General features: G+C 40.0%; 1 protein-coding gene across 2 annotated transcripts in view; it reads right to left on the bottom strand.

Moving 5' to 3' along the window:
* The window catches only part of STARD13 (StAR related lipid transfer domain containing 13), a 312,029-nt gene that overhangs the window by 261,043 nt on the left and 30,593 nt on the right, over nt 1–20,393 (bottom strand). For both annotated transcript variants that reach the window (XM_052812403.1, XM_052812397.1), the window contains exon 2: nt 646–1,567. In XM_052812403.1, coding sequence (XP_052668363.1) covers nt 646–1,410 — 765 coding nt within the window. In that variant the 5' untranslated portion in view covers nt 1,411–1,567. The remainder of the gene's footprint in view (nt 1–645; nt 1,568–20,393) is intronic.

A 20,393-nucleotide genomic window follows, 5' to 3' on the forward strand; every position in this document is an offset into this window, starting at 1 on the left:
TTCATTTTGTCCAAAATCTTCTTATGTTTTCATTTTGGACTTTGCTCTATAGAGCATCATGATGTGTACCAGTACAGATACAAAAAAATCTATTTATTTTTTTTTATTATAGACCAGATATTGTAACCTGTCCTCCATACTATTTTAATGAAATAAGAATACAGAAAACACTGTTATTTAGCAGAAGCAGTGCTGTGGGTTAGGTGGTGCAGTGCTACAGTGCCACTACACTAAAAAAGGCCATTTTTCAGCACGAAGAAATATACTCTGCTCTCAGAGTAAACCTGAGCTCTATCCCTTTGGAACAGTCCGTAGACTCAGGGAATATATGCTGTACGTGGCATGATATATGATCTTGTAGGAGCAGGCGAAACTGAGCCAATGTTTCCATTTTAAAAGGCAAGGGAAAACAGAAAACCAAAATTTGAAGTTCAGGCTAATAGAAATGTGGCCAATCTGAAGTAACAGATTTGTCTAATGTAAAAACCTAGTATACTTTTACCGTAGGTTTATATTCTTAGTTATGTAATTCGCATTAATTATCACTGTATAACAATTTGCACAATTCCTTCTCCTCCTGTAACCAACCTTAAACGATACCACTTATTTAAAACACATTTGGAACAAAAGAGTAGCTTGTATTACCTCCAGCTCCATGTGTTTTTCTTCCTTGTCATGGTCCTTTGATTCCTTTTCAGAATGATCATTGCGGTCTTCTAAATGACAGATGTGTTGATATTTAGTAAGTTCATGTTTAGCTTGCTTTCTTTGAGAAACATTCCTTCTATGAACACCATTGAAAAACACCTCATACAGTGGCAGTTCTGTAAATACATCATCATCATCATCATCATTTCTACCATCTGCTTCTTCCTCTTCAGATGAAGATTCGTCTGCTTCTCCCGTCTCGCAAATATGGAGTTTAGTATTAGCTTCATGTGATACAAATTTGAAATCAGAAAATGTGATAGCACTTGGTTTGTGTTTTATGACTCTGATCTCATGACTCCTTTCTTGCTTCTTGTCTGAATTTTTTCCTGTAAGGACTGGCCATTCTGTGTGCAAGGGAAGGTTTAAAGGATCTTCCTTTGGCTTGTGCCTTGCGGAACAGAGTAATTCTTCACAAAGGTGCTTTGTCTCAGGCTGATGGGTGACACTGACAGACCCCGCAGCCGTGCCAGGTTGCAAGGATGTCTCCTTGTGGTCTAATAAGGATGACGCAGACAGCAAACTCAACTCAGGTTCCAGTAAAACATTCTGAAATTCAGATGGACTTGCCTGTTTTTCTATCTTTTTTTGGTATTCTTCATACTTTGCTTCCTTTGGAGTCCCCAGGCACTTGGCAGATGTAAGATAAGGTGAGCCCTGTTCTTCTTCATAGATGTTAGTTTCCATTCCAGTGAGTTTCATCCATCAGAGATCAAAATGACTTCATTCTTGGTTTTCTTAAGGAACATAACTCCGCATACATAGCCAGGAAATATCTTCTTATTTTTCCAAAACCATGATCACAGAATCATTATTAATGCCTGGATTCTCATAGTAAACATCGGAATCCTCTCTGCTCCTGAAAAAAAACCAAAACCCAAACTAATTATTCATGGTAACGTGCTTGCATTGGAGTGCCTCAGCAAAAGTAATCCTGAAATGTGAAATTCCCATATCAAATTTACTTATAGGTCTCTTCAAAAATATTTGATGTATGCAGATTAAATGAACTTAAAACATGAGAACCTTGACTTGTTTACCTTAGACACTAGGAAAGAACTGGAAAATGCAGAAATGGTTTTTAAATATTGACTTTATGTTGATTATTGACACAGTGGTTCAGAATCATTCAGTGATGTTAGCTATATGCTTGTTACTGAAATATGCCTCTGTTTGCTGTATTTTTATTGTCTGTTAAACCACTGAAAACTTTTACACTGTTCTGACAAAGCTACTAAAATGTCATAGGAAAGAGCAAGGACCCAAAGTAACTGACACAAAAGAAAGAAGATTTCAATATAGGTAGAATTTTCTGTCTCTCGGCTTCTGTGAATTGCCGATGCAGTGCAGCACCTGTCCATTTCCAATAAATTTGCAAAGCAAAAAAAGGAGGCTAAAAATAATGGAGACCTTCAGTACTACATCAGAGTTGGCCACGTCTGATTTAAATCAGTCTTAACTTCTGTGCTCACATCCAGGCTGTGCACCTCCAACGCATGGGAGGAAGGGAGCAGCTGAAGAACTGATCCTGCATCACTGAATAGCTTGCTTTCACCCATATATGTAATTTACTTCTTGTGACAGATTGAATATTGATAGTATTTATTTTAATGATTGTTTCAGTACTCCATCTGTGAGAGAGCAAAGCAGAACAGAAGCTTTTCAAAATAAAAAAGAGAAGCTTAATCCTTTGATGTATGTGGCAAACCTGTCAGTGATGAGGAAGACTTGTCAGAAGGCAGCACTGTGATCGTCAAAGTGGGAAGCAAAGCAAGATGCTCTCACTGCATGTGCCATAAACCAAGCAATGCACACCAGGTAGGCATATTTTAGTGCTCGTTAGCCTATATTTTAGTTACATACATTGGGTAATAGAAAGAATACTGTTACACATACAGAAAATTTGGATTTATTAATTACATTACTTTTGTCATTTGAACTGCAGCTGTAAAAGGTGTGAGCATACAGGTACACACTGTTTAGGTAGAATTCTCAGCTATTGCTAGCTATTTAAAAGTCAGACATTATTGTAAACTGTCTAGCCTCCTGCTGGAGTCAGTGGAGAGAGAAAAACGCTTCCAGAAGGTAAATGCTCTCACTTATCTTGGATACTTATTTTGACATGGGATGAGTCTCCCTCCTGGCATGACTGCCTTATCCAAAACTATAGAGGATGTCTAGACAAAAAGCTTACCCTGGTCACCCAGCTTTTAGAGGGACAAATAAAGGCAAGAAGAATCCCAGCCCCTATCTTTGTTACACAATATAGTAGATTACATCGTCTACATGTGAGTGAGGAACCTACTTTTGAAGCCCTCATTTTCTCAGAAGCTTCAAGTTAGCCGTCTGCTTAGAAGTGACTTCGCTTAGAAGTGACTTCACTTTCAGAAGCACTGAACACTCTCGGTTCTCCCTAACATTATATGAACTAATTGAGCACAATGTCTTTGAAAAAGCAAACACATTCCCACATTTGTAGGGGATGACTGGAATAACTAACATGTCACATAATATTTTGTACATTGCAGGCACAGCGAAAAAGCCTGCTGCCTTTTCAGGCGAATAATATTATCTGTGCTTCGCTGTGAGCCATCACCTTTGTTTTTCAGTCCCTGGCACCCAGTACCCACAAGAAGGCGTGCTGCTAGCACCCATACTCCCACCACGCAAAGCCAGGTACAAGCGAAAAAGATTTGCCTGTTCTAGAAGACTCCCCAAAGGGCAGCAGAAGAGCTTTGGCCTGGCTGCCCACACCAGCCTGTTGCCATCAGGTGGGAGGATGGGTTGTGTTCACCAGCCGTTGCTACTGGTGCCTGCCCCGTTCCTCACCTACGGGTAGCTCCCGCAGGATTAGCAATGCTCAGGTCTCCAGGTTTCCCTCGCAGACTCTCTTTTCCAGCCTCACCCCTTCCTACTGTCACTCTTCCTTCTCTGGCAGAAATTACCCAACTTTGGCCCGTTCCCTGGACCCTCCTTAGTTCTGGCAATGCTCCCAAGCAGGCCCTGCTGTGAAGACATCTGCAGGAACACACCGCTGTGTTCATAGGAACATCTTTGCTGTAACATATCCAAAATACAGCAAAAAATGCTCCAGAAGAAGCTACAGAAATTCTGCAGCGGGTGAGCATGGGGTAAGTGAATTACATATTTCTTATTTCTGGTATTTTAGGATGATGATTTAGAGTCCAAAACATGAATTATCATCCCTGCAAAAATTTGCATTTTTCCCTATCGCTGGATGTTCCTAGCATCTAAAATCAATACCCAGCTTCTCTAAAATTTTCCCAAGTTCTTTCTCTCAAATGAGTTTTGTTTTTTACAGGATGTGGTACAAAGCTGTAATTTTCACAGTTTAATTACAAAAAGCATGAAAGAGTTTTTCTGTTTATTAGATTTGCTTACTCTATTGGACTCTTTTTTACTTTTCCTGGGATGAGACTGGAACAAAGAAAGTATGCAAAAGCAGCCTGGTTTTGTGCAAGTATGGCAAGAAATCTCTGAAGAGGAAGTGGTAAGAAGAGAGAGTGTGAGTTTACCCTTATTCATCCTGTGGAACATATATCTTTACTCAATCTAGCAGTGACTGGAAAAAATCCCCACACTCTTATACAAAATATCAAATTCCATATTTTATAAAGAGTTACACACAGACATTTATAGCTCCTAAAAATGGAGCATTTTTGGCAGAGTTGTGGATTTGGAAATCCTGCCCATAGCAAAATGTGTAACTCGGAGAGTTCTGAACATTCACAGCTAAATCTGTACGTGTCATAAAAGGCCTGTAACACAGCCCTGCAAAATAATATAATTCTCAACACAATTCTGAATGTATGCACTTACAAGTTCTGAAACAATAATCTTTCTGGAAAAGGTCTTCAAGGCTTTATGAATAGGGAAATTACTTTCATATGCATATGTAATTCTAAATACATACTGTAGCATTAGCTGTACTGGTAGGCACTAGTTTAGGTAAAGATGTCAAATAATAAAAGTCTCTTGGGCATATATGTGTTTTTTCCAACTAAAAAGGGAAATGTAGGGCTACCACAGCTAACTGTCCAACCAAAACTGACTCCAAAATAGCTTAAGGAAGAGCACAAAAAAAGCAACACAGGATTTTTTTTAAGCTAAAATGTGGAATGCATAACTGGGTGTAGCAACTTCAGCTTTTTACACACACAAGTTTAAAACTTACAACCCAAATTTTATTTATTAAGGAAAGCTCCTTACAAATCAGCAATAAATTAATACGGAGTTGTGACACAGCTAGTGAAATGCTGTGGAAGGAAAGTTCTCCTATGGTCTGGCACAAGCAAATGTGTATGTGCAGACTCACAGATAAGTTTTTGTGTATCATGCTCTATTGGCTTGGTTTCCCTTTGCCCAGACAACCAAAATTTGTATTAAAACTCACCAAGGTTTGCATACAGATCACACAAAAAGCACACATTAGGCTTAACCGTTAAACAGGAGGATTTTACAGAGACTCATTTCTATTTTCTTGAGTCAATACAAGGAGAATTGTTTTCTGGGGCAAATAATTATGCTTTATTTCATAGGGTTACTATAGCAGCAAGTCACCTAAACTAACTTTCCAAACATTGCTTAAATTAGTGCATTTCGATACCCATTATGTATTTTGGCATTACAGAGCATGTGAATGTGTGGAATTTTCTTACTTTAAATTCAATTTAAACTTGAACTGACAGAGTAAACCAGCAAATCAAGTCCTGATCTTGGCTGGAACAGTACACCACTCATCTAAAATAACGAGTTTTTACCCCTCAGCCCCTAATGCATTTGTTTCCCTTTTACAATGACTTTGCTTAATATTTCCCATTGACTTAAACAATCTTCCCCTGAAAAATTAAGCAAACAAGCCAAGAGAATGTGAGACATAGACTAAGAGCAAATTAGGAGATTAGGATTTTTTTTTTCCTGATGATAATTTTACCTGTTTTGCAAGGTAACCTCATATTTTTCAATTCAGTTAATTTCCATAAGCGTAACAACAGGAACCCAGTTAGTAGCCAAAAGATCCTCCAAGCGTTGGGGCAGAACAGAAAAAGAAGTGAGCAGATCCTCAACAAAAGGCATTTCAGCTTGCTTGCTGCACAAGAACTCTGTCAACAGAAGTATGTGTGAGAATCCCTGGGGCGAAAACAGCCTTCTGCAAGCACTGGCCAAATTACTCACAGAAAAAGACAGAAAAAAAGGAGAGGGAAGGAAAAAAAATAAAAAGAGAGAGGGAGAGCATGCTTCACAGGAACACCAGGCACTTCTAAAAATACAGTGTGACCTCATTCTTCACATTATGCCAGACCTTAACATTGTGCTTTGCTTTATCACCTGGAGCACCTGGAGTCAGGTTCCCACTGCACACACTCGAGTTTGGATGCTGTCAGGTTTTGAAAAGGTAGGCTGTGAAATGCCTTTTGATGTAGTATAAAGCCAGTATAAAGGAATACCAAAATTAGCTTTCCATGTCACTTGCAAATTCTAATTATTGTTTGCCTATGTTTCTTCAAGACCTACATTTGCTGCCAAAGCTTCACAAGTCTTCCCTTTTATATATATAAATAGGATCATAGCTTGCAGACAGACTTCTGCATATACTGTAGGTTACTGGACATGTGAGTTTCTGAGTGCGATTATAAATCAGTTATTTGCAAATCTAGCCCGGAAAGGACAAGGATGAATTGTCACTGGAAACATGGGGTGAGAAGACTCTGAGTTATAGTTTAATTTTGGAAGTGTTTTTCTATATTGCTTTTGATTAGGGCAAACAGCAAAAATGGAAAAGCTGCAATACCCTTCTACTCGTGTAATGGATCCTCCATGCTAGTAGTAGTAGATTACCTTGAGATATTCAGGCGCAGATATTTGGCACAGATGCTGCCAAATCTACATCCCTCCTGACTCGTTTCAGTGAGTGCAGGAGGTGGCACTTAGATGCCGATTTCTCTCACACCTCACGCACCTGATTGCCTTCACTGATGTGAAACAGTATTTTAGTCAGCAAAGAATTTGGCATATTTATGAATGAGTCACTCAGCAAATGAAGCCACATCTTGAGGCAACCATTTTACAGGAATTACTTGATATGACAGTTTAGTGAGGCTTGTCTCAACTTAGAAGTGTTTATTATCCCAGGACAGCTGTACTACCAAGCCTTCCTTTAGCTTTGCCATGTCCATCCCCACCTCCACCGTGGCAGAAGATCATTTTACATTGCCAATGAAAGTAAAATATCTTCTTAATCGCAATAAATCACAATGATGAAGAGACACTTTGCTAATTTAACTGTGCTTACATTCATGTTTGTCTTAGGTGCAACTGTTGGTCACAGATGTGCTGTTTTCCAACCACCATCTTAACTACTGCAGCTATGTCAGCAATTTATTTAGAGCTGGACTAACTTGCAATATATAGGAGGGAAAGACTCTGCTCCAGGAGGAATCACTGACACATTTCATGCTATTAGCTGAACCTGAGGTTGAGTTTAATCCAGCCAAGGTGCTAACACCCTGCTGGCATGCTGACTCAATTGTGTTTCAGTCTAAAACAGCATTCTCAACAGCACTTTCATTGTCACCTCACCACCATGTGGGAACAGTGGTTTAATTGCAAATAAGGTGAGGAAATACCCTCTCTAATACAACTATTGCAATTTCTAAGAACTTAGATCCAGGGGCAATGTTTAGTCCTAGTTAGTTTACATAAAATGGGCCTTGACTTTGCCAATCATTCTGCTCTGTGCGGCCCATGAATCGCGTGGTTACGATCCTGAGCAAAATCAAACAGCAGCCATGTGGGAGCACCAGCAAAGCAAAGGACTAGACATGGTTCTTCACGCTTGGAAAAGTCTCATACCTCTTGCATACCTGATTACATCCTCTAAAAAGAAGGTATCGAGAAGGAGTCAGGTATGAGTGGGGAACTGAGGGCATGTGTCTTTCAGCATGTCTCTGAGAACACAAATGAATCATCTTTAAAGAATAAGATGTGGCTTTCCTTTTCCCATTAGGCTTCTTTTAGCATTGCATTCAATGCGTTGCTTTTGTATACCACGTTCGTCCTCACGTATTTTGTCTTGCACCTATGAAATGCAGCATCAAGGTCCTGACGAGATATTGGCTGGAGGTTGTTTGACTACATGCTTTTGGAAGGCAATTTTGAGTGATTTAAGATTATACTCTGAACTACTTGAGAAACTAAAACTGATGTGAAGTTGCTGAAAATCCTTATACTCACAGGAAAGAAGGGGTGAAAGGAGTGTGTGTGTGCATATGCGTTTATCTAAAATCTGCAGTATTAAAGGAAAACCAGAATTTTTTTATACATTGCCCTGGAATACTTTGGCTTTGTTTTTATATGAACGGTGCAATCTACATGGAACAGGAAGAGCAGCCAGTCATACACAGACACTGTTCATAAACACAGGCCCCATAATGAATCAACACCTAATAAATATTTTTAAAATAACACTGGATAAACCACATGGGAAAAAAAAAAGTCTGTCTCCCTTTAGGTTGAGGATCTTGGCATTGGTAAGATCTCAGCTCTTCATCTAAGCAGCCAGTCCAAACCAAAGTCAGGAAACAGCCTTTCTGCAAGCAGACACACAGGTATGAGCTGCTTCTCCCTCCAGTTTAAATAGTACCCCTGTTTCTTCAGCCTGTAAAGTGAATTCCATTACGTATGTTCATGGGATGCTCAATGGGCTGGTTGGAAATTAATCTTCATTTTGCACAAGAGGAAAGAGGCTGGAAAAACTAATTTCTCATACTGGAGGATATCTATGTTTATATGGATGGCTTAAGGGTCATATTCACATCTTTACTTTTTACTTTTTTTTGTTGAGCTCATGAAAGAGAAATGACATAAGACAACCACTTCTCACTGTACAAGTTAGGTAAATAGCAAGCAGCTTGGTTTTCTTTTTTGTATTTAGCTCTTGTCTATTGAAATATGTATATCAGCACAAATTTGTTCTTCACAACACCCTGCAAGTGGCTTCCAAAACTGCGTGCATCCCTCTGAGACATGTCTGCTGAACCTGTGACACCCACCAGCAGCCAAAGACACTGGACAAAAGCAGTTATTTTGGCACTTCACAGGGGCAGAGACTGGTATGGTCTGTATCATTTGTAATTCCTTAAAATGAAAGAAATTAAGTTCTTTAAAGTTATTTCCCTCTCTGAAGAAGGAAAACATATCACTGCCTCGGGTGCTTTCATAAGAAAGTATCAGTTCATATTAATTTCTCTCATAATCATTATATAAGGAATTGGACGCTTGCATCTACTGTGACCACACAGCCAGTAGAAGAGATGTAAATAGGAGCTAAAGTTTCTTTATCACTAAAGCCATGTCTTAATCACATCTCATCTTCCATCCATAAAAATTGTTGTTTGATTTACTAATTGTCATGATTGAATTCACGTAAACAATGTAAGAGACGGAGGCTTCAACAGGCATCATAACTGAAGATTAGCACTTGTTTTAATAGGCTGAACTCTTCTTGCTAATTCTATTTATAGAGGAGAGTTGCATTTCATTAGAAATGTCCGCCCTTTTTCCCTTGAACTGGGTTCTCTTAAATAGGGATAAATCAATGATCTTAACCAAACCCCCGTCCCCCCCAAGCCCTTGATTTTCCCAGAGTATTTTAAATGCTCCCAAGACCTCCAACAACTTTCCATAACTCTTTAGTGCCCGGCTTTTTCTTCAAGCTTCCCTCACACCAGCAAGTTAAATTTCAAGTTCTGATCCTCCTCTTCAAAGTCGTTTTGTTGCCTTAACTCTTGCTTCAGCTCTGTCTGTCCTTGCAGTCTGCAGCCGTGCCCACCGCAGGGGTGAAAGCCTGGCACGGGGGGAGAGACTTCCCAGCAGCTGCCAAGATCTACTGCGCTCAGTTCATGAGAAACCACAATAAAAATAAATCTCTCTTGCTGTTTCCTGAGCAAAGTCTAAACAGAAAAATAACTCACAGGGCGCTGGTGTTTGGGATAAGATTTCTGCAGAAATTCCCAGCTAGTCCAAAACCTGCCAGCCTGGGGAGCTGGAAGCAGCTGGACCGTGGTAGCTACTGAACCCTGCACAAGTTTATTAATCCTGCTTACAGGACTAGGCTGTTTCTGATACTTAAGCAACTCACTGAATACCTGAAGGAAAAATAGGGAAAAATTCAATTGCTTAAGCATAGGCTTTTAGTGCCCTTTGAGACATCCTAGACTATCCCACCCGGCCTTCAGCTGCCAGCTCAGGGAGGTGCGAATCTCCTCCAACTCCTTTGACATACCTACTGAGTGGATGTCGTAGGACAGCAGGGTATCTCAAAGGGCACTGCTAGGCACCTGCAGGTAGGCACTTGTTTAGGCAAATGAATTGTACCTTCAGTTTACTTAGTAGGCTATTCAAAGAATTTAACTTCAGGCACCTAATTTTGGTGACTAACTTAGGATTCTTAAGTAAGAGCCTCAACCTCTCCCTTGCCTATACAAAAAGCCTACGTTCTTAATGTATGCACCTAAATTCAGGTGGCATAAGTACTGTATTGCTTCCAGAAAAAAAAAGTACATACGTGTCTCCTGGTTAAGCAAAGAAGCTCCTATAGGAAGCCACATTGATCTAAATTACCAGCAGCTCTCTGCTGCGTAAGCACCTGTACCTGTGCTGCAGTACATTATTATGGGAAGTTTCAAGGCTAAATCAGAACATATTCAGGAAACAAGAACAAGCACTTTAGTGCCATGTGTATTAAATCAGTTTGTGGCATTTTGGCTTGCCAGGTTTGTACTCCTATCAGTCTTACAAAGTTTCTGCAGTGTTTTGGCAACACGCTACATTTCTCAGTTGAAATATGCTGCTTAATGCAAGACTGGTAAACAGCTTGAATAGGCAGGGCTTTGATTTATGAACTGCATCAATATGGTAATGAGGATGTTGGCTGGGCAATTAGTTTTAAATTGTATAAGCTCACACTAGCTGTTATTATTATGAGTACAAAGGTTTGTCAGAACACCTCTGAGTTCAGTATTTCAGAATCCTCTGGTGTTTTATACCTATTAGACCAGAACTGCAGCAAATTAAAGCTTCTGCTACACCTTCTGAATCTCATATCACTAAACCATTTGTATGAAAATATCAGCAGTAAATAGATGCATCCATTTAAAATGCTACTTTGCATGCTTTTCTTTTTTTTTTTCTTTTCAGTCCAAGATGGGCTTTGGACTCCAGCAACGTCTTTATCACCCTCTCTAATCAGTGTCTGTAATGAATGCTAAAGAAATGGTGACCCCTGCAATAAATGCCTATTACTACAAAGGCCATGCCGGAGGGCAGACTCCTCCTCTCAAGACCTGCTGGGCACATGAGATATGAATGGCAGCAAGGAAGGACTGTGTCAGCCTCAATGAAGATAAGTTATTTCAGAAGGAGCAAAAGTTATTTTGGAGGAACCTCCTGCGATCCCTATCTCTATGTGCAATAAGGCCAAGGTGAATCCTGCTTAATCAGTTTTGGTCAAGTAGTATTTTTTGGTAAAAGAACTTTTCCCTCAAAGCCAACATATTTTTGATGGATGACCCAATGCATTTTTGTTTCATCTGAAAAAAAAAAAATTATGTCGGGGGATATTTATTCCTTTTGATTAATCTATTTAATTTTTCAGAGATTACAGAAGAAAGAAGTGTTCAAATATAAAGTGCTCAGATGAGTACTTCAGTATTTTCAACCTTTCTATCCCTTGCTTCCCCATGTGATTTTTTTTTAATATTATTAAGTATTCAGTTAACTTGACAGCAACTCACAGTTCTTCTGAATTCTTCTTTTGGGGGGGGGTTAAGTTTATGGGGATTTTTGCCCAGATATACCAGGCAAAGTCAAAACACCCAGCAATACTTAATGACAACTGCTTTAGAAGTGTCCAAAGTTTTATTTATGCACAGAAGGAAGTGTTTCTTAAGCCAAGGTGCATATCTGAGGCCTGAATAGCTATTTTGAACAAATTCCCTGTTTGCCTTTCTGCTTTTCGGTTACTTCTTCTCCTCCCTTTTGAGATCTTCCACTAATTACTTACACTCACCTGTTTTCTAGTTTCAGTTCTTAAATTCCAGATTTCTACTTGGTGAGATTTCCTGTTGCGTTTGCTAAATTAAGGAGGCTTATGTTATCAGTTGTTCTTTTCCCCATAGAAGGGGTCATTCTAGACTTTTTATCAAATAACAGCTCTCCTTTTGGATAAACTCAAACAACTAAACATTTCAAATGGTGTAACAAATGTAGTCTCAAAATATCTAAACTAGCTCTAAGCTTACTAGCTTAGGTCTCACAAATAATAAAGCAGTGGAGCTGAGGCGTGCTGCTGTGATACACCTTTTTTAGGGTATCCAAAGAGATACTCAGAGATCTTTACATGGCAACTGCGTTAACTGTATGCCAAGTTCAGAGGTCATTTTTGAAGCTTTTCTCTGGACCCTCTGTAAGTTTGGTTTCTTATAGTATCGATTTCTCCTCGGATTTTCTCCACCCATGACATCTTTCCTCCATGGAGAATAAAACTGCTTTGGGCATTTCCACATGACTTTGTGTAATGAAGCAGCAAATAACCACCCCATTACGAACAACTGTGCAATCCACAAGTGGATGCTGCTAGAAATTTTAAAGGGTCTACTACACCTGAAGTGTAATCCACAAATAAAGAATGAGCTGGATATTTTTCTCCAGAAAGAAATTTGGAGTAGAAAAAAATATCTGAAACTGTCACTTTATATCCAGACTAAAAGGTATATGAAGCAAAAGTGCAGGAAATTTATTTCTCAACTTTTACTATTTTTCCTTTCCTTTCCTACGTAAGCCATTTCTTTCCAACCTTTAATAAATAAAACCAAAAGATAAGTAGAAAGTTTAATCAAAGGGGATGTCCATTGCCTGGCAGGATGAAGCTCACACAGAACATGAAATTCAATTAATCTAATTCCCATGGAAACAGAGTACAGATGCAAACTCCATTTCAGAGCCTTTTAAACAAGCAGAATGGTTATTTCCAGGTTCTACACAGTATACAAGCATTCAGCCAAATGGCCAACTCCCTCCTCTCACTAGGCAAGGGCCTCTGCAACTCTATTCAAATATATTAACCTCTGAGATAGATGGTGTCTTTCATCCTCTCTTTTACAAGTACAAAGTGTGCTGTGTTAACAGAGAGATTTTCTTTCCTTCAGAGTGCTGTAGATAAGTCTTTAATTCAGATATTAGAGAGGAGCAAAATTAGTCAGTTTTTTCCCTTGAGACAAGAAAAAAGCTAGTTGCCTTGACGGAGTTTCTGAAGTGCCAGAAATTCAGTTTCAATCTTCATTCATTAAAAATGCCAGAATGTTCATTTGTGCATATTGCACGTACTTTTATAGAGACTTTGTTATGGTTCAGGCTGCCTGTACTGTCATAGTATGAGTTAAAGATCTGTCAGCAAATCAGTTTTTCATGGGTATGAAACTTAGTCACTGTTAATCATACCAGGCTGAAGTGTTGGCGCACATTTGTCATGCTAGATATAGAATTTTTTTAACAATGAGGAATAATCACCACATTGGTAATTTTTAGCTAAAAAGCAAAAAACCAAGTGAATATGTATATTTGACACTTTCATTAGCTTTCTGGTCAAAAAAATGGTAGAACAAATGCTTCTCAGTTTATGCTCTCAGTGCATATAGTTTAAGGCCAAAGTTTTTGATATTTTCAGCACAAAATATCTTAAGAGGGCTTGATCTTCAAAAAGCCATGGGCCTCTCCTTTTGAAAAATATCAGCCACTTCTTCTAAAGTGTGCCTCTCCAAAGGGATCATTTGTGTAATGATAAACATTCTGATTTCAAAACATCAAGCTCTCTTTGGCTGGTTTTTAAAACACGTTGCAGTCCCCACTGTTCTTAAGAGAAGCTTAAAAATTGTAAGAGACTGTAACCAATGCAACCTTGGCTCCCGAGCCAAAGTGATGACAGGGCGAAGCAGCCGTATGAAATATGGACTTCGCTGTACACCTCAGCCAGGCATAAATGCAAACCACCCACGCCAGGAAGAGTGGCCATGACAAGAAAGGAGCAACGTCACCGCCTCCGGCCACCCGCACCAGGGCACTTAATGCTGACAGGTTTCTTGCTGCCACCTCTCTCTTTCTATAAATTGCAGTAAATGAACATTTTTTTTGTGGTTTTGGGAGGTAGGGGAACATGGAATTGGTCTTGTTCATCTTTCATCACCTCAAATTGTGTGAACATGTGTCAGTGCCTACAGCCACAAAGGCACTGTGTATTATTAGCCATAGGGCTGCATTGCTTTGCAAGGTGATGCCCAAAAGCGGTGAAAAGCTGAGTTACTCTCAGGCTTTCTCGGGAAAAATAGAGCCTCATGTAGGAAAAAAAGCAAAGGACGTGCGGTAAGCGGGAAATTAGCTGTGCCACTTCCCCAAAAATTATATCCTCAGGGCTTCAACAAGCCCTGGAACAACCATGCTCCGAGCTCAGAAAATAGGTTGCATGATAAGAAATAAATGGGCAAATGAGGATTTGTGTTTATTTAAAATTTCTGTTGCTGCAGCAGATTAACAACTTTGGTCAGGGTCAGATTCTGTACAAGTATACAGAAAATTATAACACGTCCCTTAAATTGCTTATATTCACAACGTAACATACTTATTAGCCTTTTTATATTGCATTTTAACCTATTATTTTTATGTTGTAAAACCCTAAAATCTCATACACTAATGGAATATTGGCACATATGCAAATACTCACGCAAGGACTCTGCTTATTAGAGAGTCTGGGATGTACTCCGCATGTGTTTGTTATAATGTGCTACTGTCATCATCCCCTTAAATCATCAGGAGAGCTGTTGTGATCTTAGATTCCTAGGAGTTCCCACCACAGTGGGAGATTGACAAGTATCAGACCGAGAGCTGCATCTTGTTCCCATTGAAAATTTATATTACGATACAGTTTTTAATTACACAATCCTACAGTTTTGTAGCCTGTGGTTTCCTGCATCACCCTCCACATGAGACAGGTGACCGAGAAGGTGTCAATATAGGAAGGGCAATGGTAAAACAAGACGTGCCAATTTTCGACCGCGTGCTGTGATAAGTAATTAGTGTTGGTTTAGCATGCTTCTGTGTGAGTTATTTACATGTATTTGTGTAATTGTGCAAAAGGCTAAGTTTCCCTTTAATTTTAATATGGTACCTACCTGGCAGCATGACATTTTTAGTAAATTCTTGTCATAGATAACCTTCAGTTAAGTAAAGAAATGTTAACTTACATAAACAATTCCAAAGCTATTTGAAAGTATCCTAAACAAACACCATACCAGTGAGGGTACAGGCAAGTAGAAGGTTTTTACGAGCTTCTACCTGCGATATTGTTGAGTTTCTTTTTCTCAGAGCAAGATGTGGAGTGCCAGTGAGTTTACCTGCTATGGGTTTACAGCTACAAAGCCCCTTCACCACTCCCCTTTTCCCTATACAATGTAGATATATGGGGGAACAGCAATGTCCACCATTCATTTGCACCAACCAACCTCCAGGCTGAAGACAGTGCCAGTATTCTGGGTGCCCCAAATAACTCTTTCAGTTATGAACCTCAACCTATGCAAGTAAAATAAAATGCTGGCCTACTAACTTCCAGGATTGGCTTTGGGAGCCTTTTTATGTAGTGCTGTCAGTCAAATACTGCATATGGAAGAAATACTTCAGAGATGGTTTAAATGCTACTGTAGAAATGCCCACCATACTGTGAAAGTTGTATTTTAAGGGGGAACTAATATTAAAAAGACAACTGGGAAGGTTCCCTCAAATGTGTGTACTCCCTTCATAGATGGCAGTGGCAACTAGTTACATACTGCCCAGTCTAAATGCTCTTTATCAAACACAAGTTATCTCAAATTAACATTTGTGTGGCAAGATTTCTGTTTACTCTGATAGGCGCTTATTTAAAGAAATAAAATCATGCCATTTTCAAGATTTTCAAATTCTCCCTTTCCACTTGCTTCAAGAAAATTTTATAGCTTTATTCTGTGCAGCCTCTTCCATATGGGGCATGCTCCATTAGTGCACATTTGAGGAGCTTACACTAAACAGAAGTAAGACAACTGAAGACAAGCAGTCACACATTTGCATGCCTGTTATTACAAATTCAGCAATGCTGTGAGTGCCTCTTACTCTGTAACAGCTAGTACAACACTTAGGAATTTCTAAACACAAGGTACATTTAACCAGGAACAGTGGCTGAGGCTGAATTAAATGCATTACATTTTTTTCCTCTCCCAAAAGATATGTGACAAATCACTCCCCATAGAAGTGCAGAAGAGCTTAGAAGTCCCTCGCAGGAGCACCTGACAGGCAGAAGTGTCTCTGGCCTGGGGAACTGGCAGGGACAGCAGAGAGAAACTCACCACTAGTGATGCAGAGAGAGAAGGTGAACACCTTCAGAAGCCGAACACCTTCAGAAGCTGAATTATGGGTGAAAAATGAGGCATTGTGTGCTAGGTGTACTGTAAAACTGAGTGTTCTTTGGAGTTAAAACAACTGGAGATTTTCCAATGTGCTGTTTTTGAAGCTGCCTCTTTGGCTCCTATGCATCTCCCTTGATATTCTTCACCTTCTCACCCAGGCTAAAAAGCTTTCAAATTGACAACATTGCCTCCAGAAATTCAGAAAAATCTAAAAATATTGATCTTCAGAATAAGTTCAAATAGCTTGCTACATTGAAATGAACATCTGGCTTTAGAGCCTAATTTATGCTGTCATTTCTTCTGATATTTGCTAAACATTAGCTTTCCTTCTCTTGCAGTGTCGTTTTTCTACAAGCTAGAGCACTGTAGACATTACAGGTAGGCATGTACTGAATACTGGAAGAGACTGAGATCTATAAACATTATTGGGCTGAAGATACCACAACTTAGTATCTAACAAAGTTAGCTGAAGCGGGAATTGCAACTGTCTTCCTGCTATCAATTTCACATCCTGAGAATAAAAAAGAGACTTTTAAAGGGACCGTTTAGGGAGGAAGAGAATAAATGCAGCCATTATTCAGTAACACCTCTGTTAACTTTCCAAAAACTTCTGTTTCATAGGCTAGTAAAAGATATTGAGCCATAGGATTTATATACCTTTTCTATCAGTCCTTTCCAGACTCTGGGAAGTTTTTTCTGTATGATCACCACGATGAAGCTATACTTTTCTACCCCACCTCTGCCTACCAGTTAGCAATAATGGTCTCTGCTCAAGGGAAGGTTAAGGGCCAGAAAGGTGAAGCTACTAGGGCAGAAAGGGTTATGGCAGTAAGAGATATAACCAGATGTCTGTCTGCTACAGGGGTATGAAAAATCATGGAGTCAGAATAAAAGAGAAAGAGAGAGAGGCTGAAACACAGAAAGAACTAATTCCAAGCTCTTCCCGAAGTCGCCCTCAACAAAATCTAGCTGTTCAGCTCCACCTGCCCAATGCTCGTCCTCTGCCAGAGACTTCTCTGCCAGTCCTTAGCACCCCATTCCCACTCATTTCCCCCTTCACGTTCCCTGCCTGCCCATTTGTCTGACCCACGCCAAAGACGTTGGCAGTCCTGATGCTCCCTTTCTCTTGATGGATGCCCTGCAGTGAACGATACCTTGCAGGAGGGGACACGACTGTCCTCGTAGCCTTGGTTGGGCAGGCAAGAGGCCTCTAGAAGCACCTCTTTGGGTGCAGTCAGCAGGCAGGGAGCAGGCAGCACAGGCAGCGCAGGCAGCTCTGCCTTCTGGCAAGCCAAGTTCTCTGACTCTGGTGGTGCCTGGAGCATGCATTTGTAAGCTTGTTGTACATGAACAACCCACTAGGTGTTAGGCATTTGTGTCTCTATCTTGACTTGTAAAGTGAGGATAAAGATTAAAGGAAAGGACCTGAGGAGCAGGATTGTCTAGGATGGGGAGAGAGGGATTTGGGGAGGGCTCACATGGACTGAAATGAAGGCTCGCTTTCCCAGAGAGCTGGAAGTGCTTTAGATTTAGGGTGAATGTTAGTATTTTTGAGCTATATGTTACTTTGAGTGATCTGACACCTTACTGGCACTGGTCAGAGAATGGGTGAGCTCATACTCCATAGTTACCTGTGGAGCCATAACTCAGCCCAGCTTAGAAAGACTTTGAGTCTCAGTGTCACAAATAAGCTGCAAAAAAATAAATAAGTGGGAGAACAGAGCAGGGCCTGGGACTCTCCCTTTCCAGGGAGGTTCCTCTCGCAACAGGCCTAAGACCCCAATACCATCTTGCTCGCTAGCTTTTACCCTGTAAATCTCACCTCCCTTTCAGCAGAGTGTTTGGTGCTGGCAGGAGAACTGTGCCAGGCCAGACTGTGTTGTAGCGTGGTGGCTGATGGACTTTCCTAAAAAGTACAAGCAGTGTTTCAGATTGAGGGTCTAGAAGGCAAATGTCCCAGCTCCTGGGCAATCAATGAGAAGCCTCTTCTGCTTCTGCCATTAGAGCATCATCTCTTCTGGATTAATGGATCCATCTACCATAAATGCCATTAAGCACGAAATCTGTTCCCAGGAAAGAGGGTCCTGCTTTGCAGCCTGGGGTGCCAAGCACAGTCACTGTGTGGGTCTTGCCGTGGGATGGGGACAGGAGGGTGTGCAACACCCCAAGCTCCCACACTTTTACGGGACTGCAAGCGGGCCAAAGTGCCGATTGCTGCTGGCCTCAAGTCTTTTTGCTAACGAGGCCTGAGTTTCCATACCTGGCAAGACAGCAGGTCTGTTTTTAAACTTAAACTGGAATGGAAGCCAACGTATAGGCAGCACTCATAAACCTGGGGGTCAAAAGTGAGGCCATGTAGAAGCTGAGTTAATCAGTGCTTAAAGTGCTTAAAGTAAAAATTCAGAAATGAAGAAGATATGATGCAAAGATGACTCAGAAGCAGCCCTTTGGATTTAGCTGGCATGCGTAGGGAGCTCCCCTATTAAAGGGAGCTAAAAATTTGTCAATGCCAGAGGGCTATTACAACAGAAGAGTTGCTTTAGCCCCAAAATGGTGTTTTCTAACAATGCTCTGCCTCCTGATAAGGGAACACCAAGGCTGACTCAGAGAACTCTGAGCTGGGACTCTGCCCAGAGGAATAATATGAATCGTTTAAACCACTCTTACAGCTCCCTCTGTCAGTTTACTAAAAACATCATATCTGCAGTTGGATCTGTGGTTTAGAAAATGTGGCCTAAGGCAGGCAGGGTGGTTTTTTGCCACTGTGTCAATACCTTAAAAGTTCCAGCATGTGTTTAATAGTAGGTTGATGGGGATTAAAAAATATCACTAGAATTCTCAAAATACAATTCTTGCTTTCTCTGGATAACATCTTACAGAAAGACATGCTTCAAAACCCATGATTTTAAAGTGATGAAATCTCTGCTTCTTCACTGCCTCTTTCCATGACTCCTCCTTTGACTCAAAGGAGTTGTGCCAATATAAAAAAATGTTATTTATATTGTGGTAGAGCCAGGGCACTGTATAAAGAATCAGTTCTTTACTGTGCGAAGTGCAGTAAATTCACAGGAATGAGTCCCCGCTCAAGGAACTCACAGCCTATACCTCTGAATGTGACACGACACAAATAACTATGGAAAGCACAAACAACCGTACAGAAGGCGGATCGTGATGAGCATATATAAACACAAATATTGGCCAGCGAGCCCCTAGAGGCTCATAAGGCTGGTTGAAGGCTGTAGAAATACTGACACATCACAGAATGCTAATTTTACAGTCACATGAGGGATCATTTTTAAAAAGCATTTTTAAAAAGCATAAAAGCATTACTTAGCTGTGCCTCTGTACTAAAAAGACATTAGGATGTTGTGGGGTTTTTGGCCACCCTAATTCAGGTGGAATCAAGAAGTGAAGAATGATTAAAAAATATAGGTGAAAATATTTTCAGTGATCTTGTTGGAAGACCACCGAGCTGGTTGCTGGCCTTACGGTTTCTTTATACGGGGAGATTTGAATTGTTTTACCCATCCAAATGAATTCAGCCATCTAAAGTAAGCATTTTTAAAGTGTTCATAGGCCAATGCAACCCCTCAGTTTTCTGTTTTGTGTTTAGTATCATTCTTTCTTCTAAGTGGATTTTCAGTCTATTTTGAAGATTAATGAACCGTTTATTCTCAGCCAGAAATTAATTAACCACCATTCATTCAAATGATGATAATTCCAGCTACTCAGGGCCATTTTCCATGTTTGTGTCTTTTTTCCAAGATTCCATAAAGTATTAAAAAAAAAAACACTCTAGCACAATTATGGGGGAAAGACCATGTAGGAAACAAGAGAAGAGAGATATGCATATAATTTTTAGAACATTTTGCACCTTACAACTTCTGGAATTACTTTTTACGTCAAATTTAAAGACAAAAGCCTGTGCATTTTACACTTTATCTTAAGTAATGTGTTACTAGAAACAGGATTGATTTTTACCCTCAGAGCATTTTGTGAAGTAATTCTCAGTCTGTCACCATGTTTACTCTTAAAAAAAAATAATAATCCTGGAAAACTGCTCTCCAGAGAGATGCAACTAGTTTTGGCAAAATAAGTCCTCAACAAACTTCTTTTGCTAGCATAACATAAAGCAATTTCCTGAGTGAAATAAGCTATATGGGCAAAGGGAACTGTTTG

This window comes from Harpia harpyja, chromosome 17 (genome assembly GCF_026419915.1).
Source record: "Harpia harpyja isolate bHarHar1 chromosome 17, bHarHar1 primary haplotype, whole genome shotgun sequence".
Lineage (NCBI taxonomy): Eukaryota > Metazoa > Chordata > Aves > Accipitriformes > Accipitridae > Harpia > Harpia harpyja.